Source organism: Symsagittifera roscoffensis, chromosome 1 (genome assembly GCF_963678635.1).
Source record: "Symsagittifera roscoffensis chromosome 1, txSymRosc1.1, whole genome shotgun sequence".
Taxonomy (NCBI): Eukaryota; Metazoa; Xenacoelomorpha; order Acoela; family Convolutidae; genus Symsagittifera; species Symsagittifera roscoffensis.
The window spans coordinates 92,389,880-92,415,314 of NC_087062.1; the positions used below are offsets into that span (position 1 = coordinate 92,389,880).

The 25,435-nt window shown below is 36.1% G+C and overlaps 3 protein-coding genes across 3 annotated transcripts in view; all 3 read right to left on the bottom strand.

Moving 5' to 3' along the window:
- LOC134852404 (protein dopey-1-like) overlaps nt 1–25,435 on the bottom strand; it is a 247,182-nt gene that overhangs the window by 126,739 nt on the left and 95,008 nt on the right. The gene's annotated exons all lie outside the window — the stretch shown is intronic.
- The window catches only part of LOC134840730 (alpha-2Db adrenergic receptor-like), a gene marked incomplete at its 5' end in the record, with an annotated part of 87,252 nt that overhangs the window by 34,173 nt on the left and 27,644 nt on the right, over nt 1–25,435 (bottom strand).
- LOC134857229 (uncharacterized) lies at nt 18,023–18,959 on the bottom strand (the record flags this gene model as incomplete). The annotated part of the gene is given in 1 exon segment (XM_063873602.1): nt 18,023–18,959. A coding segment is annotated over 1 exon segment (912 nt). The 3' UTR covers nt 18,023–18,046.

A 25,435-nucleotide genomic window follows, 5' to 3' on the forward strand; every position in this document is an offset into this window, starting at 1 on the left:
GAATGATCAGGGGTCGGGATTCCTTGTCGTTGAAGGTCTTCGCGAGGGGACAAAATATATAAATTTGAGTGATGGGATCATAATTTCGGAGGATGCCTTGAAAGTTAGTATTTTTACTGCAATACGTGAAGTTTAGGAAAAACGGTGAGCTGTATTTGGAATTAACAAATTGAAATCTGTGGTGAAGTTGTCGTGATGTTGTGTGTAAATGAAAATGATTTTGGATAAAGCGATAGTAAGTATAAGTATGTGTTTGCTTAGTTCTCAACATGATGTCGTATGAGCAGTGCAAATCGCGTTCTTTTGGTGTCAGGAAGTGGAAGGTTAGTGAAAATGTTTGAAATTTTTCCTGAAATGATTCATATGCTTGGATGTCTGATAGTGCTTCTGAACTAATGTGATCATGCCTTTTATCGAGTATGTTAAGTGTGAATATGTATGATGATTTAGAAAAAAACTTTTCTGTGATTTGTGAGTTAGCAAATTTATCGTCGTCAAGAAATTGGTCTTGATTAGATCGATCTGACGATGTTATGATCGTAATATTCAATTGAGTAGTCGTTAGCGCGGGTTGCAGTGAACGTTTTTAGTAATTTTTTATATCCTACGTATGTAAATTGTCGGGGAGTGAGTGCTGTGGTTAATCTGAATAATTCGTCCTTATTTTTTTCAATATCGATAGTGGTGTTATAGAGTGGTAGCGTAAGGGGGTTAGTGAAATTATAATAAGCTGTCCAATGAAGTGTGGGTATTAATACATGTTCATCTACAAAGTGACATGGTTCAGGGTTAGGGTCGGATTGATTTAGTGTATATTGGGGAAATAAAGGTAGGGTTATTTGGAGAAAATTCGTAGTATTGGTTTGGTCTGGATGGTTGATATATTCTCGGGCGGTTCCGGGTTTTGATGGGAATGGGTGAATTGGGAATTTACATTTAAAAGTTCTATAAGCACGGTTAGTACTAATGGATGATTCTGTTGAAGTGGATGAAAGAGCTAATGATGGAGTATAATCTGAAATTGGTGTAGGTGTTGGTGGATTTGATGATGTTATTATTGATGATAATTGGTGAATAGTTAGGGTGTGGGGAGATAGCAATTGTTGTTGGAGTGTTACAAAATTATCTAATTCTTCGGAAATTTGGATATTATCTGGGGAGTTGTTGGTGGAGCGGTCATTATTAAATGGGGAGTAGGTTGGGGTTACTTGAGAAGGAAAGTAGGGGGATGTATGTTGGCTATGGGATTTTATAGGTTGGAAAGGGGGTTTTGAGAAGGTTGTTGAGCTGGTCGTGGTATGTGTAGAAAGGGATGGTTCTGAATCGGCGAATTCGTCGGCGGTTTCTTTAACAGAATTATTGAATTGTGAAATTGTTGTATAAATTGTGATATCGGAGTTAGTGTCAGAATTCATGCCTGATGATGTGTTAGCTTGTGGTGAATCAGGTGGCGGAAAAGCAAAATGTGGGATAATAGGGAGTAGATTTTGGAGGTTGGCAGGGTGGGAGTTTGATCGGTGGTGTGATCCAATTTGTCTGCTCATCGTTGGCTAAGAAAATGATATTTTGAGACTGAAAAATGGTGGTATGGGGCTGTTCAATGATTTATTCGTATGTGTCGTCAATTGGCGGGTGCTGTGTCACTATATGTTGGATGGGGCTTTGTATGTGGCTGGGTCTTAAGTTTGGGGGGTTCGTGATTGCTAAGTTTCGAAAATTTCGCGAGACTAAAGATAATGGATGATTATTTGGCAAATGGGGTGCCGTAGGTAATGCGTTTGTATTATTATTTGAGTTATAGTAAGTTTTGGGATTTGTTGACAGTTTTGTATTGTATTCTTTAATTTGTGCATCTAGGAGGATTTTATTTATTGATGATGAAATTATTCCAAAAAATCCTGCAAATATTATGCGTGCTACGCTGGCTTGTCGGTTTACTTGTGTATGTATTGCGCATGTGTTATAGATTCCTTTTAGTAATGAGAAAAGAAATCCAATAAATTTAAACATTGCGTATAAGATAGTCAATCTTTCTAAGATGTAATATGGCCATCCTAGAAAGGCTAGAACTTTGTTTTTGAGATTTACAAAACTAAAGATATTGATTGGTGATATATCTTGTGGTCGATATTTTTCACCGTTTAAATATATGTAATCTTTGATGTCTTTAAAACATCCGCTGTAATCTTGTGCGTAAATATCTGAAAATCCTGCTGTTTTTGCAAGTTTTCTTAAATTTTGGTCTATTGATTGTCGTTGTATAGTGTCCATTTGTGTTAGTAGTTCTTGAAACTGTTGTGTTCTAATTTGATGTTGTATATCGGATTTAGAGTATATACATATCGATTGTAAATCGATATTTGGATTGCGGGCTATAGCTCGAATGCTTTCAGGTGAAAACTTTTTTAATGGTGGCATTAATGTCCGGTATGGTGTTAGTAGATAGTATTTATCTTCGTCGGGATTTAATTGTACAACGTTGTGGCTATTTTCTGATCCGCATGGTACTGTTGTGTCCCAAAAAAATGTTCTTCTTGAGAGTGTATCAACAAAATATACTTTATTTTTGTAGAATAATGGGATTCTTTTGTAACATCTTTTATCTTCAAAAACGTATAAGGGTGATACTTTTTTGGTACAAGTGTAATACCATAAAATATTTCCTTCATAATCAATAAAATTTGATCTATTTCCGGATAACAAATATCCTGCATATGGTATTTTGAGAACTGCTAGTGCTAGTGACTGTAGAATTTGTGTTCTTTCAAGTTCACATAATTGGTGTAGTGTTTCTAATTCTGAGAGTGACATTTCTTGAAAAATTCTGCTTATTGTGTAATCTAGTTTCATGTCTAAATGTATATCATAGTGAATTGCGCCAAAATATGTGCGGTTCATGAGTGATAGTTCTTGTAACTATGTACTATCGGCGTCTTGTGGTTTTAATTTTCCACCTATTCTTCCTATTTTTTTCTGAAATTTTACTGAAACGTAATCTATTGAGTGCCCAACTGTGGAGTCGTTACCTATCTTGATGTTGTCCAAATAATGGGGGAGGTGCTACGAATGTGTTCCAATCTAATCGTAAAGGGATATTTGATGATGATTGTTCTCGATATCTAGTGTCGAGGTTGTTTGGAAAATTTAAAGGGAAAAGTGTCGGTGAGACTTGACTTATTGATGGTGTTGACGGAAGTGAGAGTGTTTCTGGTAATGATGATAGCGTTGTATCAGAGGAAATATCTATTGGTTCATTTACTATGTTCGGTTCACCTTGTGTATATGAGTGTGTTGTCCAATATGGTGGTCTTTCTGTGCTGTCTGGGGGATTAAAAGGGTTTTCTCGGATTTGTTGTGATGTGGGGGTTGAACCTAGGTAGTCTGAGGCTATATTTGAGGTGCTATGTTGTGGAAGAAGTGTGGGAGTTTCTGGTAGTGTACTGCTTGAAAGTTCTGAGGTAGTTGGTGTTGGTGATTGGGGTATATCAATATGAACTCTGGGGATTTGAAAATTTCTATTTCTTCGCGGGTGTATAATTTGTATCTCAAATGTATTTTGATTTTGGCTAATGTGTCTGACTCGATTGAGGTCTTGTTGCAAGGAGGGATATAAGTTATATGTTGGTTTACTTAAAGATGCTTGTCGGTGAACTGGTTCTAGTGGTTCTGATAAGCGTCCGTGTCGTTCTTCAAAATGTGTATGGGTTGTCTTGAAAAGAAATACGTGTTGATGGTTGGGGATTGTTTGTAGTTGTAGGTGTTATTTGACTTTCTTGGGATGTGGTTGGTGGGGGCTGGTTTGTTGGTGGTTGATTAGCAATTTTGGAAAGTTATCTGAATTTTAATTTTTACTGGAAAATTTGTATTTATTATAATATTCTTCAATAAAAAGTATCAAGAGCGTTGTTGCTAGAACAAAGGTGACTATTGCGTTTTTTATACATTTGCACATTGTCATGATGAGGGAGATTAAAAATGTGAGGAAAATTATGAATAAGAGAAAAATATCTGTTCGACTGAAAATAGTTCGTATCATTTAGATAGATTATATGTGTTCGTTCCTGTAGATGTGGTCAAGGATTTGGGAGATATATTTCAAATAGGGAATAGAAAATTGAAAAAAGATTGCAAAAAACTATAGAAATTATTATTAGGGACTCGAAAGTATCAATAAAAAAGTACATCAAAAATTTAAAGGGATTGAAAAATTTTGTGAAGAGGTTTAAAAGTTTTTGTTTTATGTGATCAACTGTTATGAAAAGAAGCATTTAAAAAATGATTCGTTCGTCGAATATTTTAAGAAGTTTTGGGGCGAAAATCAAGTGTGGTCGAATTATGTATTGAATTTTTGACAATAGGGTTGAGTATTGAAGTAGTGTTTATTTTAGTTGTCAAGTTTTAGTAAGTTGCTCATTTTTGACCTGGAGGTTGTAAAGTTATAGTTATAGATATGCCTGGAGATTAAATTCTAGCGGCTAAAAAAAAATGTGTTAGAGATATACAGGTGATAATTTGAACAATTTCTATTTGCTGAATTTGAACTAGAATTGATCGAGGTTATTTTCAGCATGTTTTTACAGAAATGTGAAGGTTTAAAGTGAATAAAAAGTTATATTTGAAATTCAATTTTTTTAAATATTTTAGACTGTGGGATGAATTTTTTATAGTTTTTCCGTGGTTGAAATCTAAAACGTGATGATTCTCTATGTTCGGATTTTTGTTGTTGATCCTGTGATAAAGTTTTTTATAATAGTTTTCTATTTTTTCTTTCTTTTTGAGGTATTTTTGGTTCTGGTGTGTTTGATCTTTGAGGGTCTACATTTTGCTGTTGGATTGTTTTTGTATTTACTGTGGTATTAACGTTTTGTTTTTGTTCTATTTGTGGGTTATTTTGAACGATGTGTAAACCTGTGAAAGAATATAATTGAGTTAATTCGCGGAGTGCGTATTCTTTTGGGTAATAAGGTAATAAGTTGTTACGGTGTTGAACGATTTCTTTTTTATTTAAATCAGTAAATTTGTATGTCATTTCAGTTGGTTTATCAATTATTTGGTAGGGTCTTTTTCGAAGTGGTTGTAATTTTTTGGAGATTCCTTTTTGTGTATTAAAATTAGGTATTAAAACAAATGTTCCAATTTTTAAGTCTGTGGCTGGCATGAAGCGTGAATTAATTTGATTGTTTATATTTTGCCTTTGTAACAATTTTTTTGTTACTTTTTGGTAGATTTTATTGTGTTTTTTATCTCTTTTTAAAATCCATTTGGTATGTGTACCGGAAGCTAATTTTAAAATTTGTGAATGATGAAAGTGGCCTTCATCATGTGTGTAAGGGTAGGTTACAACAAATTGAATCTTTGTTTGGTTGACAATAACCTTGTGCATTTTTATGAGCGTTTGCTGTACACATAATTGATTTTCCTGGCTTTTGATTAAAAACCATTTCGTATACTGACATTCCTAAAGTTGTTGTGATTTGTGATTTATAGGATAATGGGAATAATTTTACATCTGTTGACCATTCAGTGTTTCATGTATCATTTCCATTAATGATGCATCTGAGGTATTCTTGTAGTGAACGGTTCATACCTTCGACTAATCCATTTGTCCTAGGTGCATGAGCTGTACGTGGTTTATGTTTGATATTTTATAAGTGGCATAATGTGATGATTTCATTATTAATGAATTCTGTGCCGTTATCTGTGACTAGTATTTCTGGTAGTCCGAATTTAGCTATCCAATATTTGTAAAGTGTTGTGTATGCGTAGTAAGCATTACAATGTGGTAATGGGTTGAGTGCTACGTAGTGTGTAAATGCATCAACATTTAACATAATATAAGAATTTCCTTCGGAGGATGGTGAAATTGGTCCTTTTGTGTCGAATGAAATTCTCTGATTGAAGTATAGACTTTGTCCTTTCAAATTTTGTTTTGTTGCTATTTGTTTTTGATTTGGATAAGGTTTATTTAATTGACATATTATGCAATCGTTGCATAATACTTTAATTCAAATTGGTGCTTTTGGGAAATAAAAATTTTGTGTAAAATTTGAATATGTCTTTTCTGATCCCGAGTGTCCTTTTGTATGTTGCGTATGAGATATGTCAAATGCTATTAGCATCATGCTGAGGGGGCGACAAGGCTTGTGCAATTAAATCTATTTTGTGGGTAAAATAGTCTATTATAAACCATGCTAAGATTTTTTGTAAAGCGTGTTTAACATTTGGTGAAATTTCTTTATTTGAAAAATTTTCACGGATTGTGTTTAAAAATGCTGAGAATGCGGCAATTTCATTTCTGGCATTTGTGTGTCTTGATGTTTGAACCGGTGATGTGCTTTCGGTTTCTGCTCTTTCTAGTATAGATAAATAGTTATATATTATTGCAAAAACATCGTTAGTGAAAAATGAATTTGCTCTCTGTGAATTTTGATGTTGTATGTTTTTAATGTATTCCGTGAATACTTTTGAAAATTCTTTATCGACATCATCTGTTTGGATAACATATTTGCCATGAAAGTTTCTTGTTGTACTGAGTTCTATGGTGTAAATTCCATATTGTTGTATTAAGTTACATATTCCTTTTATGTAATGGTCGACAATTTGTCGTTTGATTTTTATTTCTGGGAATTTTGCTTTACATGGGCTAATTTCTTGTTCAAATATATTTGCGGTTAGGTAATGACAAAATTGTGTTTGTCGTCTTTCGTCAGTGAGTGAAATGATGATAAATGGGAAAACCGAGTCTTCGTCTGGACTTTCGTCACTTGGGCTTATACTCTTTTTTTTTTCGTTTTATGACTGTCAGTGCGTAATGTTCAATGCGTCTGATTGGTTGGTTCCAACTGTATAAACGTACTGGTTTATTTTTGTATTTTTTTTTATTCTTCTTTTTCCTTGTTTTGATGAATGTGATGTAGCTTCTAAATCGGAAAAATATAATTGATCATGAACTGGGTAATTTTCATTTCCTGTCTCTTTTAGTTTAGAGAGTGCATCTAAATCGCTGACTTCTGATTCGGAGACTGCGTTTCTACGCTTTGAAAACCTTTTTCGTGTAATTTGATTTTGCTTGCTAAAAATTTTTCTTTTATTTTTTGGCGTTTTGTGCTAATAAATCCGATTGTTTGTTTATGCGGTGTAATCACAAGATCGTATGCTTCGTTATTTATTTCACAATTGTGTAGTGCAATTGTTTGTTAATTTTCTAAATTGTTCAGGGTCATAAGGTTTAGGATGAGGTGTGCAAGGTTGTTATTAGTAATTTTAAAATCCTAGACTGTTAGTCCTTACGATTTTTTGGTTAGCCTAACTTCGGTCTTTTATGTAGGGTTGGACAGAAAAGTATATATCGATTCCGAAGAATGATTTTTACTTCCTCGTGGCTATTCTAAGTTGAGGTGTTAACTTACTTAATCTTACTTAGGGGTAGTGATTGTGTTCAAGGGTTGGAGAATTGTAAATCAATCCACAAGGTTCAGGTATAATTAGAACACAGGTAGTTCGTTAGATACTATTTTAATACTTACTAAGATTTAAGATTTAGCCTGGGTCAGGTAAGTGGGAGGATTAAGTAAAGGATGAAATAACCGAAGTTCTTCACTGTTTAGCTTAATTTGAATGGTTAATGTGATTGAAAAATTTCTATTATTCCTGGGTCTTTTACAAGATTGGGTAGTGAATCGACGTTTGAGGTCGTTAGACACTTTATTATTTGGGTGGGGGAGAACAAAATTGTTCTATTTGATCCAAGGATAGGCCTTGATGATAAGGTTATAATTTTTTATGGTATAAAATGGATTTAATTTAATTATTTAATGGAGATCCAAGGAAAGCCTTGATGATCTGGTTTAAGATTGAATAAATTGAGATGAAAGAAGGATAAAAAATTAGATACGGTTTTAAAGATAATTTACACTTATTTCACAAAATTTTTAGTGTTTGATGATATTAGTGGTTTAAATGTTTGCTATTATGTTAAGGCGATAAAGCGGGAGATGCCAAGATGATTTACATATACTAACAATTTATGATCATGTCAACTAATTTTTCTTTTTTCTTTTACTAAATATATTTTCAGATATCTTTTTCATTTTTACTGCAGATTTAGAGGGAACGATTTGAGATGTTTTTATAAATCGTTATTGTACAATAGTAAATAGGATTTAGCGCCTGTAATAATCATTGAAGATCTTTCTTCAAGGTTTCTATGTTTGCAAATGAAAATCTAAATTCTTTGCTATTAAAATCCTAAATATAAAACTTTGGTCTGGCTTTCGCTGTACGACCATGAAACTTAATGGTAAGTTTCTTCGTAGTCATAGATCGTCTCTCTCTTGTCCGAGATCTTCTTCCAATGCCTGGTAGTTCTATTTTTGTGCGGAATAGTGGTTCCGATCTATTGAGTCGTAGAGACATTTCAATTATATTATTATCGTGTAACATTTTTGAAAATGTTTTTGTCTAATTCTAATCTATCTGTTAGTTCTAAGCTAATTTATTTTTAAGGTCTTGATCGAGACTTATGGTCGCACCAGATGAGTTAGGTTCGAGGTGTAACTCATAGAGTAATTTCGGATAGGGTACACCGTCTGCTCGTCACGCTATCTTATTTTCGGCCGGATAGATTCGTGCAACTTCTTAGTCTAATACCGATCCTAATCTTACTCTTATATCTACTAGTCTCAGGGTGTTTAACTAGCATCTGCTAGGCTCAATAGATCAAAAGTATACTGGCTTATTGCGATTGCTAAAGTTCTCTGGGAGGGGTAACTAATTTTTAAGTTAAATTCAAATCTCTCTGGTGCTGAAATTACAAGTAATTTCAGCACTTACAAATAAGTGGTTTGTTAGTTAGATGGATCGTGATTGGTTAATATTAAATATTTTATAGAGATAAAATATCCAATTTATAACCAAAGAATAAATATAGTTTATATCTGGTTCCATTAATGACTTGTGTTGTAATGGCAATCTTTGATACTTAGGGATTCTCTTTTTGTCTGACCGTTAGTTAGCTCAATCAGATTTTCCTGCTTTGAAAATTTGGAACATGCATTTTAAATTCATTCACGCGATATTTTCTGTGATACTTAATCAGTGAAATTAACTTGCTGAGTTTGAAAACAATTTGCTGAAAAAAAAATTAAAATTTGAGTTGCTTTTGACAATTCTAATAAGTGTGAATTGCAAAAATAAAAATACGGGGGCGCTCAACAGCGCCTAAGTACAACAGTGCCGAAAATGAAAATTAGTTCAACAATGCCAAAAGTTGATGACATTTTAAAATGTTGACTTCTGTTTCTGAACTTTTGGCATTTGTGCTGCATAATGTTTTATTTTGGACCAAAAAGAGAAAATTTGCTGAGTTGGTTGTTTGTTCAGAAAAATTTATGGCGCTGCGCGGGGGAACGTTTGATTGTTTAACAAGCGGCAGCAATTAAAATGGCCAATTGTGTTTTTTCAACTTCCGTCCATTTGAATTGGATTACATGTCAGTGATTTGGGATGAGTAAAAATACTTTTCGGCACTGTTGGACAACATTTTACTTTTCGGCTTTGTTGTAATTTGGCAGCTGTTGCACTGCCCCTAAATACACTTAAAAAATAGATTCTTTAAAAACTGATGATTATTGGTTATACGCATAATTACGCTGATTGTTTGGCTCTGTTGTTATCATAGTTAGCCTGATTTTTAATTTTTTTACCATTTAGTTTTAAAATTGAAAATTGTGACCGAAGAACTTTTCTACTTTTTTCAAACATGTTAGATAAATCTTCAATAATTAGGTCAAAAAAGTTTTGAAATCTGAAAATCTTGAAAGTAAAATCGCCCAAATTTTTCGCAAATTATTCTTTATTTTTATCTCCAAGATTCTTTGAATGTTCTTAAAGAATCTTCGATATCCTACAAGACTCTTTGGCAGGAACTTGCCACAACAGCAAAGATTTTCTGTAAAATTTAACGAAGATTCCCCAATTTTGTTCAAAGATGTCAAAGATTGATGGACTTAGGAGCACATTAAAGATTTCCATTTCTCATAGTTACTAGATTTGTACAATTTTCTTCACCGTTCTTACACAATTGTATGAACTGCAAAGTTCATACAGATTGCGGTTTCAAATATTACGAGGTCACACTGTGTATTTAGTGAATTGATAAGGTATTCCGCGTTGAGACTGCTCTCTGTGATCTTTCGTAGATCTTGTGTTTTCTCTGCCGACAATTTTTTAACATGTTTTTCAACAATCGAGTTTGAAATAAAAGCATCAATTTTTTGTCAAAATGTTTTATTGCAAACTTGACTTTGTCTGAAGTAGAACACTACAATCAAAAGTTTTCCGTCTTTTTTTTTCGAAAATCGGAACAACATGACCAGAAGATCGTATTCTTTAACTGACTTCTTTAATCAGAAAACAGTTTACAACAACCCTCTTTCCCTATAACATTAGATACTGCATCATTGAAGACACGGTCACAGAACGAAGAAGTAAGATTAATTTTGTATTAATTTTTTGAACAATTCGAACTAGTCCTCGAATTATAACATTTTCTAAAGTTTCCTTCGTTTAGTTCCATCCTCCTTGTACTCAACAAGACTGGTCTTTTATCAGGGCAAAACCCTGAATGTTCCAAACGCCCGATGATTGGTTTCGAAATGAATTTGGTAAATAATCATTAGTCTATTAAGTTTAACCTGCCAATATAAAACATCGAGCGCTAAATTTTGAACGTTATAGGGAGTTATTATGACCAATTCAGTTGACCTAATTTCATAACAAATAGGAGTGCCGGATATTTCACCATGCTTAAATAATTTGCCAATGTAAAAAAAAATGATAGTGCTAGTACATCCGCCTGAGAACCCAAAGATTCCAAAATTGATCTCAAAGCTTTCAACCTTTTAAAAAAAAGTAATCTAAATCGTAAAAACTCTCCTGACATATGCATTGCTCATTTTCTTCGGCTAAAAAAGTTATAGTGACGTCCAGCTTTACGCACTCAAAATTCACGAGGAAACGTTGATTATGATTTGAAACGTTTGAAAAAAACTTAAGGCTCAAATTATTGCGTTTTAATAAAAATTAAAATTGATTAGACTTTTTTTACATAATGGATTATCTTCTGTATCATTTATTACAGCCGACTCAAATTATAAAATCATATGGTAAATGGTAGGTTGGGTGATAAAAACACTTAAAAATACGACAGTAAAAGAGTATGAAGGGTATGAGGAAACTTTTTTGGAAAGAGAAAAAAAGTGAAGCAGGATAGCAGGTTTTTAAGACGACTGACAGGTAATTCAAAGCTCAACGAATGCACTGTTTAAAGTTTGAATATACTTAATTTGTTTAAAATTTCAATTTAATTTTTCAAAAATGATTAGAATCCATTTTAACCTAATAAAATCAACAGTCAATTATATTCAGTTTTAATGGATTTTCTTGGTTTATAATTTTGAGACACTATAATTGAGTATACGTCCAAAAAATCATTTTTTATCGGTGTTTGGAAGCGTACATTGAGATTTCAACAAAGTCGAAAATTTTCATACACCTCTAGTGCGGGTAAAACTCCAGAACCGAAACAATAACCTTTATAAAATGTGTACTCATCCTATCATCGACAGCATTTTTTTCCAATAAAAGCAGCGCAAATTTGTTCGAATATAACTCTAATTTTTCAGTTTCATTAACAAAATTCGGATTTCATTTGCAAATTCGGCCAAATTGCATTTATTAATCAGTTTCAGCGCAGCTTGTATCTTAAACATTGAACAAGATAGCTCATATCAGGGCGAAGCCTTGAATGTTCCGACTGCCTTTTAAGGTTTATGGAGCAGTAATAACATTAAAAAATTCAATGAAATAAAACAAAAGAAATTTTTTTTTCTAAAATGTGATATTTTTTTAAATTGAAATCATCCCCCCACACGCCATATAAAGTACAAAACTATAGAATTCGCTCCTTGTAACAAACCAATTATGGCAAATAAGCTTGTTTTAACCAATTTGGAACGATTTCTAAGACAGATTAAATCACTGCTTACGCGTTAATAGCGCGGAATGTATCGCGCGTTAATTGTCCTAAATTGGCCAAAATGGCAATCTTTAAACCCCCATTACTTTACGAAAAATGATCACAGGTGAAATATCTTTTCAAATCTAAGCTCAAGACAACAATACTCTTCGAATGATAAAAAAAAATTCATGTCAAAAATGGCTAGTTAAAAAGTCGAAAATTGTCTGAAGAAAACAAAATCCACCCCGAGCACAAATATTCCGTTATTTTTGTATCGAAAGTCTGAACAATTACTTTCGTATTGAAAGTCGGACCAATTACTTTGCCGAATTTCACGAAAATATGTCGTGAAAATCTGGACACACATTTTGCAGACTTTCGCGACTTTATTTCTAGGCTTTTACGACCAAATTTTTGTGTTTCCAGACTTTCGTGACCCACGGGAAAACGTTGGCTACTCATGTACAGACTTTTTAGACTTTGTGTCCGTCCGAAATTTCCAGACTCGCACTCTCGGCGCGACGATGCGATTTTAATCTGGATCTGGATGCGGCGCGAAGGACTGCGCGAGTTTATGTACAGACTTTGCAGACTCAAACTCTCGGCGCGACTTTGCAATTTAGGTTAGGTCTGGATCCGGATGCGACGCGACCCTGGCAGCGCGACTTTCGACTCGAACCCTTTGTGCAACTAAAGCAGAGACGACTCGAATTTCCAGAAAAGACGGAGACGGCGCGATTAAGACACAACTCCTCGCGACTGATGTAAATATTTCGTCGCAACCAGGGCAGAGACGGTGTTTCCAAAGATGGAGGCGCCCGACCCAGAAAAAAAATTATTCTTTTTCTCAACACCTAAAGTGATAACTATGCCCGAGAGATCCCTTTAAGACAGGTATTAAAAATATTGTAAAGCAATTTTAGAAATGGATAAAAATAAGACTTTTCCTGTCTCCTGGTAAGCCTTCAGAAGAACCTAACCATTGTCGGAAACCAAATTTGTTTTACTTCATGTTCATTATCCGAAGCTTGTAGGTGAAATAGAGCGTGGTTACACTGAAGCGATTAACCAAAACTTTTTTAGAGACAGTTGGACACCTCACTAAAGAAGCTAAATATGCAACTCACAACGTTCAATATATTCTTTAATACATTGTGAATGATCAAAAAAATTTTAAAAAAAACAGGAAAAAAACTTTAAAGAATTCTGGTCTAGGTGGCACTTGTAGCAGAATTATGATCAATTGGGTGAGCCTATTCACAGTTTTTGGCGTTTTAAGACACAAAATCATTGAAAAATTAGCTTAAACGAGTGTGTTTTCTGCATTTCGATGTTTTTGGTATTACAAAATTAGAGTGTTTCTCTATTTTCCAGACCTTATGTTTTAGTTTAGCAAATAAATAAACCTTGACAGACTAAATTATTGGATTCAAGTTGAAAAATTTTTGAGCACGTGCTGAATTTTTAGAAAAAACAGTAATCCGTTGATCCGTTGATCTGAACCGAAAATTTTGAGAAAATTAAAGAGTTCGTATGGTAGAAGGAGGTTTTAAAGTTTAAAAAAACAGGCTAAATATGGTGTTTAGGCCTTTTTTGGAAAATTTTCACCGAAAACTTGCAATTTTGTGGATCGTGCTCCCCCTAAAAATAGTATATATTGGTGCCAAAGGCCTCTTTAGAAAAACTTTAGGGTCCATCAGCCAGAAATGGATATCTCGGCTCTTTTCCAGTTTCCCATTCTTTAATTTTTTCTGAAATTTATTAAATGATGTCTATTTAAAGTGACTTTTGATGTTATAAACTGCAAAAACATGTAGCAGCGTGAACAGGTGAACATATTTTTACAACACATATAACATACAAAATGTCGTGTGAAAATTTTTTGAACAGCTTTATTTTGCTATTTTACGAGGGGGGTGGGAAACTGGAAAGGAGCCGATATCTCAAAATAGTACAAAAGGCCGGACCCTTTGGGTCGGCAGAGAGTCGATTCCCTGAAAGAAGGCGTCCGCCCCAACCTCCTCCTCCTTAAATATGCCCCTGCGTGACCTTATGCGTATGAAATCTTCTGATTTAAAAATGATTATTTATAACAGATGATTGCTGTCAAACTAATTTAAGATAAGCAGAGAGTAAAAAAAAAATGCGTTGAGTAGTTTTCTGATATGACCTTTTACTACTCATATCCAATTTTAATCAGAGTGTTTTTGCTTTATTTCAGTCAGAGGCTCTAGGATTTTCTCGAGGGGGGGGGGGGGGTTGCCAGATTTTCAAAAAAAAATTCGATAATTTTGACATGTTTTTAGGTCGACCAAATTGATTTCCCGAGCTCTCCGAAAGCATTGAAAAGACCCTTTGTTGGTCAAATTTTCTTCACCGCGGGCAAAACTTTTAAAAAAACAGGTAAAAAAAGCAATTTTAGGCACTTTTTGGAATTTTTTAACCAAAAAATTGCGTTTTTGGCGCGCGTTCCCCCCTCAAAAATTAGTTTTTATTGGCGCCAAAAGCGCCTTTAGAAAAATTTTAGGGTACCTCACTAAAACAGATATCTCACAAAAGTACAAAGGCGCAGGGGGTCGGTAGGGGGTCGAATCCCTGAAGAAAGAGCGTCCCCCCGGACTGACCTCCATAGACCAAAAATGCTAATCATACAAGTCCATAAACTAAGTCTATGAAAAAATACCAATCATTCAAATTTCATACATTTTGCTAAAATGGTATCGTCGAATTTTCAAAAAACTTTTCTCTTGTACTGGCATAAAATTCGTTGTATCGTACTACATAAAAAGAAAATTTTTTTGTCAAAAAAAATGCTACTCATACAATTTCCGTATATGAGTAGCATTTTTTTCGACAAAAATTTTTCAAAGTATTTTTGAAATTGCCCCCAAAAGTTTTTGTGTGATTTTTGTCAACCGCAAATGATTAGCGTACTCAAACAATTTTTTGAAAAAAAAAGTTTTGCATTCCAAGTTTAATTTTTTGTGTTTGAGACAGAATAAGAGCATTTCAGGCTGTCTCCAATGTATTTTTAATGCGAGACGGCCAAACCTTTGGTGACTCTACGTTTGAGTAACCAAGGTTTTGTCACTTGTGTTCGGTTAAGAACACAACCAAAAAATTTTGAGAAATTAAAATGTAAAAAATAATATTTTTGGTTTATGGAAAAATGCTAATCATACAATTTACAATATGAAAAAAAACTAATCACACACCTTTCATGCAATTTTCTGTACTTATGGAATTGCATCATGAAAAGTGTATGATTAGCTTTTTTCCATATAAGAAAATTGTATGACTAGCATTTTTTGTCAACCCGGGCCCCCACCCCCACCCTAAATCCGCTACTGATTACAGTGGTTGTCTTTTCTACAAGATATTAAAGATGTCTTTTGATATCAAAATTATGCCAAAACTTATCTGTGTGATCAAGTGAAAACAGTGGGAGAGCTTTTAATAGGCCACCGCATAATCATAACTTCTAGACAAACATGTATTTGGCTTTTAGCGCAAGAGTGGTAGGAACTTCTCAGTTTCAAGAGTCCTCTGGTAACTAGAACATAACTGGATCGATGGGCTCTTAATTTTCACAAGTCGAAACCAAATCACTAAGGCATTGGAAACCCAATTTTCAACTTGAACCTGGCAACGCTGGAATAAAAACGGAAACTTGCTTTTAATTCAAAGCCATAGCATCGTAACAATGATAGTTGACAGTGATATTTGAACAATGATATTTGATAGTATGGGCACCCACAAAAGTCCAAAATATCTATGACAAAACAGACTAACTATAACTTGACTATGTATTTTAGTACAACTTCAGACTATTAGATAACACAAATAAAATAGCTATGTTTCCCAGATATTAATCAAAACACAAATCTAAAACAGGACTGTCGCCCCTGAACTATGTCGAACTATTTACATTGAACAAAACTTCTAACAGAACTGCAACATAAAAAAAAACTAAACGAGTTCTGGAAAATTTTGCTATTTGTTTCCAGATATGACAACTGTAAAAAAAAATGAATACATACTGCCAGCGGCTCTTCCACACACGTTTATGAAATGTTGATGGTAAAAATATAATACATTCTTGGAAAAAAAATCTGGGCAAATAAACTTTCAAATAATGAAATATATATTGACTTTTGACCATCACCGCATAAAGACTTGACGCAATATCAGTTTGACGCAATATCACATTGTTGTATGGTAGAAAAACTTCGATGGAAAAATTTTGCGATTTGGGGGCGAGCACGTGCTTTATTTTTTGATGAACTAAATTGTTTGGAACACTAACAGAACACTAGCACCTTAGTATCGGTGAAAAGCTTCAGTTTTTGGTAGATCCAACTGATGATTGATTCTCAAGCATTGAGGGAAAGTTAATCAAGGGAGTAAACAAGGAGAGTAGCAAGACTCGTCAAATTAGATTGCGAGTCGTCTTTTCTGGCTAAATATTGTCACTGTGAACAACTAACAGAAATGAGGGCGGACACAAAAGACGTTGCAGACACAAACAAAGTTTATCCTTTCACTGAACCGCTGGTATGTTGTTATTCGCGGTAGAAGCTTGTCCGCTGAACGAGAACGTATTCGTGCTAATTGCCACTTTGATGCCGTTCGTTGGAGTTATCGAGGTCGGACTTCGCAGCGGTTGTGCATTTCTGTTCAGGCCATTAGAGTTCTGGAAATTGCTGTTGTTTCCAAATTTGGCCCGAACTTTTGCGACAAGAGTGGCCAGCTTCAACCTACAAAAAGCACTGAACTTAATATTCAAGTTCAAAATGGCAGAACTATTTTAACCTCTCATGCGAATTGTTAACATATAGACTCATCTACATAAAATTGCTCCACTTGACGTGACTATAGTTTTTGTGCCAGCAAAACTGATTTTTTTTATAACGCAACTTCCAAATTTGGTCCTGAAACGTTAAAAGTGACAATTTCAATTTCAACGTTTTTAAATTCTGCTATTATTTTGCAATATTGAGAGTTTCTAGAATGGGGGTGGATCTTTTTTAGAAGACCAAATTGATTTTCCGACCACTCCTAGAAAACTATAAAGGCCCTATTTTGACCAAAAAATTTGCAACCGCAGGAAAAATTTTGAAAAAAAAACGTGTCAAAAAACCCGTTTTTGGGCACTTTTCGGAAAATTTTGACGAAAAAATTGCGTTTTTTGGCGCGCGCTCCCCTTCAAAATTAGTGTATATTGGCACCTAAATAAAATTTTTTGGGTTGGTTGGCCACAGATGGATGTCATAAAATAATACCAAAAGGGGAACCCTTTAGTTGATGAGGGGGTCAAATGTCTGACGAGGAGGCGTCTGCCCCGCTCGCGCCCCCTAAATCCAACCCTGATTTCTACGACGGATTAAGTCTCCGCTTACACGATTAAAGTGCAAAGTAAATCACGCATTAACTGTCTCGAACTGGTCAAATTGGTAATTTTTAAATCCCCACAATTGCACAGAAATTGATTACAGGTGAAATATTTTTTTAAATTAGAGCTCAACACATCAATTCCTTTCGGCTCATATTTAAAAATTTTGTCAAAAAAGGCTTGTTAAAACGTCGGAATTTGTTTGGAGAAAAACCACCCGAGCTTATTTTTTCAGTCCTTTTCTTCAAAAGTTGGAACAAAATTCAAATTTTTTTGAAGTAAAAGACAATCCGGAGACAGTTAATCAAAAATCAGAATGTAAGAGTTTAAAAAATGAAAATGGGAACTGGATAATTTAAGAGAGTCTTTTATTTAAACGTTCACATAAACGCAATATTATATTCTAAAAATAATTTTGTTTTTATTTATAAAAAAAATGGACAATTACATCATTATATTATAATTGAAACCTATTTTAGTCGTACTCAACCAATAGTTCAATATGGGCTGACATGACAGTGAAAGGCACAACTAAAAAAATTTCGCTTCAAGAGGCCGAAAATTGAAATGAAGTTTTACTAATATCTTAGAGAAAACGACGGAATCAGTTGTTGTTGTTGTTGCCCTTCTGAGATCTATTCGTCGCTCGTTGTTGGGTCCAGGGTTGTGGGGAGTTTCAGGAATATTGCTGTCTTCTTCGGTTGCTTCCAGAGATCGGCTGGGGTTAAGTTCGTAGGATTTGCGATGCAGTCGAACAGGTGTATAGTTGTGTGGCTTGTTTGCTGGCAGTCCGGGCAAAGTTCGCTTACTGTCGGGTCAATTCTGTTCATGTACGAGTTCAGGAACTTTGAGTAGCCGGATCTGAGCTGTGCCAGTGTTCTTCTTGTTGTTCTTGGTAATTCGGTTTCTTCTTTGGCAATTTTTGGTGGATTGTGTCCGAGGACTGCTGGGTATTCGTAGGTTTGTAAGGCGTCGCGTACCTCATTTGTGTGGATCGTTTTTAGCAGGTTTCTGTACTTCTTTTCGGTTAGAGGTCTATTGCTGTCGAGTAGAGGTTCAATGTATCTTTCTTCATATCGTGTTTGGAGGGTTTCTTTCATGAGTCTTGGTGGGTTCTTGGGTTCTTTCGTGAGTTGGTTTCCTGGGTGATCTGGCAAGTGGTTGGCGAGATGATGTTGTATCGTTCGCATTCTGAGGTGTCGTCTAACTGGTAAAACGGATGTTTCTTGGTGAAGGTGGTCTATGTGAGTCATGGCGTGGCATCCGGTGATTGTTCTCAGGGCGCTGTTTTGGACCTTCTGTAGTTTCTCGATGTTGCTTTCGGAGAGTGTGGGCGTTATCACAGCGGCGCCGTACTCAAGTTTAGAGCGAACAACGGCTTTGTAGGTCATGAGGAGTGTTTCCTTGTCGCTTCCCCAGTCAGTGCCGGCAAGCGCTTTCAGGGCGTTGTTGCGTTGAGAGCATTTCTTCGCAGTGTCTCTGCAATGGGCCCCGAAAGTGTGCATGGTGTCGAAAGTGATGCCGAGGATCTTCGCTTGGTTGTTCATTCTTATTTGTTCATTGTTTATCTTCACTTCAGGAACGGTTTTGTATTGGGCTGTCTGTGGTGTCATCAGCGTGACAAAACTCTTGTCAATGGAGATCTGGAGGTTTCGCTCTTCGAAGAAGTTCCTTAGTTCTGCGAGGTACTCCGTTTGTTTTCCTGCCATTGCTGGTATGTCGGTGCCGAGAATGAGGGACGTGAAGTCGTCTGCGTAGGACTTGATCTTGATTTCGTCCGTAGGGCTAGGTGCGTCTGCGACGTAGTAGTTGAAAAGGAGTGGCGACAAAACTGATCCTTGTGGCACTCCAAACCGAACTATCCGTGCTTTTGAGAGAGAGTCGCGAAACAGTGTTCTTGCTTGTCGTCCTTGTAGGAAGTTCGCGAGCCATCTTTTCAGAGCACTGGGCAGACTGGTCTTGTTGATGAGGTCGAGGAGCTTGGAATGCTTAACCGTGTCGAAGGCTTTCGACAGGTCAATCGCGACAAGCAGAGTCCTGTCGGCTGGTTTCTTTCTGTTGAAGCCGTTGGAGATGGCTGTCGTGATGTCACAAAGAGCGGTGACCGTTGAGTGCTTGGACCGGAAGCCGTGTTGGTGACTGGCGAAGTGGAGGTGTTCGGTGATGAGAGGTTGGATGCACTTCTCCAGGATCTTCGAGGCTGGGCAAAGCAAGGAGACGGGTCTGTACGAGTTGCTGAGGCCTGCGTCTTTGCCTGGTTTCAGCAGCGGAATAATGACTGACGACTTCCAAATTGCTGGGATCTGGCATTTGCTGAGCGACAGGTTGAAGATCTTCGTGAGGTAGTTGATAGCATTTGGTCCGAGGTGTTTCATGTGAGTGGTCGAGATGTTGTCTGGGCCGAATGCTTTGGAGTTCTTCGCGTTCTGTATGGCAGTTTTTACTTGTTTGGAGGTAATGACTGGGGCGTCGTTGAGAGGTTGTTTCTTTATGTTTCTGCTTATTTTCCTGTTGTCTTTCTCGGTCTTGTGGTTCATTGGTCTTGCGTATTGTATATTGAAAGCGTTGCTCATACTGCTGGCGTCTTTAATCTGTTTTTCGTTGAATTTTATTCCTTGATTTGGAGGGGCACTTTGTTTCTTTCCTGTGATCGCGCCGATTGTCTTCCAGAGTTTGGTCACATTGGTTTTTCTGTCGAATGTTGCCACATGCTCTTTCCATTTCTCCATTCTTTGCTTGGAAATGAGGAAGTCTATCCTGGCGTTCAAGGTCGGAATGTCTTTGGAGTGAGGGTTGTTTCTTCTTGTTTCGTCTCTTTGCTTGATCAGGCGAGAGGCTGCTGGCGGAATGTTGGGCTTGGCTTTGGGAATGCGTCCGGAGGGAATGTTGTGAGCAGAAGCAGTGTTCAGAATCTTCCTGAAGACTTTCTCTCCGCTGTGGGTGTCAGATGGTTCTTCTTCGCTCAGAAAGAGTTCTTCTGTTTCCTGTTTGAAGGTATCCCAGTCGGCTCTGCTGAGGTTCACGAAGGTGCGCTTAGGTGCTCTGACTTCTGTGTCCCTCTTCAGTTCGATCTTCATGGGAAGGTGATCTGAGCCCAGGGTGATCTCTGTTTTCCAGGAGAGGTCGAGAAGCAGGTCGGAGGAGGCCATGCTGATTTCCGGCGAGGATGGCTGATCTCCTCGTGGGAGGCGAGTTGGGTGGTCGGTGTTGAGGACGCCGAAGGAGGAGTCTTTAATTTCTTCTGCCAGTTCGGAGCCACGGGTGTCTTCTTGGTTGCTGGAATGCCACAAGGAACTGTGTGCGTTCGCGTCTCCTACCAGGATTGTCTTGCTGCTGGAGAGGAGGTCTTGCAGGGACGCCTTGTAACCTTGAGGACAGCTGCTGGAGGGAGGGATGTAGTAGTTGATGATGTTCAATTCAACTTCGTTCATCTTGATGTTGACTCCCTGGACTTCTCTCGTGCCGTCGTTCTGCTGATCTATGTCCATGGTGTTGAAGTCGACAGTTTCGTGAATGAGGGTCATGAGTCCGCCACCTCCTTGACCACGATCCCGTCGGATGGCAGTATAGCCAGGGAACTTCGGCGTCTTGTTCCGTTCTTGTAGTTTGGTCTCTTGAAGGGCGGCAACTGTGATCTTCCTTTCTTGTAGGTAGTTGCTGAGCTCTTTTGCTTTATTCTGTATGCCATTGCAGTTCAGTTGTAGTAGCTTGAACTTCACTTTCTGGGTTTGTCGGGGGGTCTCTGCAGTGCAGGGGGGGCATCTCCAGTCTGGCTGAGAGAGGTACTCGGCTGTCTTGCGCATGCCGCTGCATTTCAGGTGCATCCATTCTTTGCATTGGTGGCATCTGATTGTCTGTGTTTTCATCTGTCGGGAGCAGACTTTGCAGTTGACTTTCTGTGCCGGACCGGGGTTGGGTTCAATACCAGCCATCAGTAGTTGGAGCAGGAGAAGAGAGGCTGGCGTTGTCTTCTCCACTACCAAAAACCCGGGTTGAGTGACGAATAGGGTCCCTTTCTGGGAAGTCTGTCGCTGTTGCGGCAGGGTTGGCACCATTTGCTCCAGTTGGAGACGAATCCACCACGAGTAGGCGGTTGCCGCTGGATCCACGACGGAATCAGTCCGTAACGCCTTTGAAAAAACTTAATTGCAAAGCGCAGTGACAGAATTGCGTATGTGCTATTGAAACAATAGCTTTCAATTTTGATTAAAGATATAAAAATGAGTACCTACAAGATGCAATATTTGATTCGGACATCAAAAATTTGAAACAAAAAAGAGTTTAAAAAATTTAAAACACATACAAGTTCACTGGAAAAAGTAATAAAAGAAATACTGACGAGAAAACTGGTTCTCCCATATGTTTTTTGGCAAATTTTGATGATACAGTCAACAATTTAAAAGGTTAAGCTTGTGATTTATTTGGAAAAACGATTTGCACTTTCTCGTCAGAGGCACTTGTTGTCAGATAAAAGTGGTTAGGCGGTCAATTTGAGATCATCAGATCGTTTAATCGGTCCCCTGCCATTACAATGATAGTGTACGAGGAAAAGTTCTCACTTGACGTCCAGCTTTAAATCTATCACAGCTTGACCGATTTTGGCTGCAATAGTGGTACTGCGTGAAAGTTTTAAGTTTTAGACGAAAAAAAAAAAGACCTTGAGTCCAAAAAAGGGCTTCCCTCAACAAAATAACTCAGTCTGGAATGTGGAAAAATAGGAGAAACTGACTATGCTTAGACAGCCTGCAAAGTGTTTCATAGATCCTTGCAGGAACTAAAGTTGTTACTACTATTATTTTGACTTTAATTTTTTTTGAAGATGGTATATATGGTTGGGACATCCAGCAGTACCTAATTAGGTATATTTTCTTTGTATCGAGGGGGTTTTAGACTGTTTGCTATTTTCGGGCATTCCTTGACGTGGTCTTGAGTCCTTCAGATGAGCTTAAAAATCTGAATAATGTTCTGTTTAAAAACCTGTGATACGGAAACAATGGAACTTTGGATTGGAAACAATACGGAAACAACGGATACGGAAACAATGGAACCATTGTTTAAACTCTGATACGGTAACAATGGAACAATCATCTGTTTTGGGTCGGATTCAATTTTAATAGTTACATGATTAAGAATGAAAATGGTTCAATTTTTTGGATCAAAGAGAAGGCTTGGACATACAAATTGCCGAAGTTGGAGCATAGCGATAAGCGGGTATCCCTGCTAGTTTGCAATAACTGCTTTAAAAAAACTAGTAGTATTAATTGTTAATAAGAAGCAAAAATTATATGACCTACTTGGCCATCATTCAAATTACTGATTATTTGTCCAGTGAAGTCTACTTTTAAATTTGACCTTGACTCTTTTCATAGTTCCACAATTTTTCTTGAAAATGACATTCATATCTAAAAGTTTTTTTCAACCAAGATGAATAAAGATTATTCATTTAAAAAATTCAGTTTGTCTGTTTACAGAAAGGCTGTTTTTGCTATCATGTTTTCTTTTTGCTTTACACGTGAACACAAACGAATTGGTGTATCGTTTTACCTTTAATGCATTGTGATAAAAAGTAAACCGAATGAAGTGGTAATGTTGCATGGAAAAGTATTTGAGTCTTTTCAATTGAAAAATCATCAAATACCAGGAAATCTCACCAAAAACAGGTTCAAAATTGGTTCAAAAACCAACTGACACTAAGGTTACATGAATGAGAAATAAGCGGTCTAGCAATCTGACTTTACGGTTAACGTTACTGTAGAGCATTTCAGCTTTCACCCTCTTCTTTTTTGAATATTTTTTTCAAAGAGATTGAAAACAAATTTGCTATTCTTGTGCTGTTCGCAGCAAAAATTGGATGCAAAGACTGAAATTAAGTTGCATGCAATTAACAAGTTGCTAACATTATGACCTTTTCTACCCGGCTTTCAAAGGAACAAACGAAAGCTTTATGTTCGATTGATTTTTCATTCAGAGCAATTTGGCGGTTATAACAACAATGATGACAAATTTATGCTCTACATGATTAAATACTTGACAATGCTTCTTGGTGAAAAAAAATCTGAAAAAAAAATTTGAGATCGCACTGCCGAGATTGTTGAAAAAATCAGGGCTCTGTACTGATTCGAGCATCAGTATTCCATTTCTAATTAAATAATATTTCAAAAATAGATTTAATCTTTTTAATCCGGCTTCCTAAAAAACGATAAATATTTATGCTTGAGGTAGTTTTCTGTTCAGTCCATTTTTCCAAAGAAAATATGAATTATTTGCTCACGCTGTGCTTTTTTCTGCAGATAAATATTATTTGATAACTACAGTTTTTTTAATATCGTAGCTTTTCACCATTAACAGTTTAGCCCACCAAATTTACCCACACATTTTCACAGCAAAAACAGGCTAACACTCTATAATTTTACCGTTTAAAAATTATATTCCATTATTTAACAAAAATGGGTTTTATCAGATTGTTTCTTGCACAAAGTGTCTGAAAAGTTAAATTTCCGAAACTCAAAATAAAATTACTAACTGTGTCTGAGTAAAAATCAGATTAAGACTCAGTTTTGCATAATGGAAAGCATTCTACTTCAAAAGCTATTAAAATTTGAGCAAAAATCAATTTAAAAAATCTCAATTCTTCTTTCAAACAAAAACAAAGAAAAATTTGAGCAAAAATCAATTTAACAAATCTCAATTCACCATTTCAAACAAAAATAAATCTGTTCTAATCATCTCTGGACATGATTTTAACAAAAAAAAACAGAAGAAATAGAAAAATAAACAATTTGGAAACTTCAACTCAACGAAAAAAAGTACAAATTGCGACTCAGGTTGTTCTTTTAACAACAGCAAATACTGTTAAACTGCTCAACAAAAACAGCGAAAGGGCGGAAAACTTCATTGCAAAAATGATCTGGTTGCAATTCTGACATTTTGTCCGTGTTTTAGGGATTTAAAGTATTCGGCAGTCGTAAAGACAAGGAATTCAAGTCCGGTGTGGCTTTCTCATAGAGTAATTTTGGATAAGGTACACCGTCTGTTCATCCCACTGTCTTATTCTACACCGGATAGGTTCGTACAACTCCTTAGTCTAATACCGATCTTAATCTTACTCTTATATCTCCTAGTTTCAATTGATCTAGTGTATACTCATATTTGCGAGGTTTAGTATCAAGAACTGTTCTGGAGAAGTGTTTGCTAAGTTGAATTTATTGTTCTGGCTGAAATTATAAATAGTTTCAGCTTTACGATCTATTGTTAGTTTTAGTCATGGATCATGATTGGTTAGATCTAAATATTTCACAGAGATAGTTTATCAAGAATATAATTGGATATGAATATTACTTGTTTTCAACTGGTTCCAACAATCATGATCATAACATCTATTCGAAGGACTCTGATACAGTCTCAATTTTAGACAGCACCAGCTTTTTGAGCCATATTTTCCTTCAAAACTTTACTCAAGTTCTGTAACGCTCCTGCAGCACCTGAATTTTTTTACGCCCTGCCAATCAATAAACAAAACAAAAAACATCCGATGGATTTGTATTAGACTTGAAATAGCTTGCGCCAAACATCATTCAGTGTGAAAACTGCGGAAAAAAGTAAGCCACGTTAAACTTAAATTAAACGAATGTTTTGGGGCTCAATTACCTGGTTGCTTTTTTGTTTGTCTCCAAATTTACTCCAAGAAATTCAAGTTTAGGCCCTAACAGCCTATACGTTTCCACCCATTAGCTCGTTTTGGCCTTATACGTTTCCAACCATTAGCTCGTTTTGGCCTTGAGAACAAAGTTGGCCCTTGTATTTGAAAAATTGAAAACATGGACTAATCGTTGAAAGGAATCGTCAACGACTCGAAGCAAATGAATGAAAAGTTTTCGATCAATATGAAAACAGTAGAAACAAATGACAAAATCTGTATCTCTTTATGTTAACTTTTAAAAGCATATTCGTCAAAAGATATATTTTATCGCCCAAAAGAAATAACAAAAAACTTGAACGAAAGGTATTGCACAAAAACCGAAAAC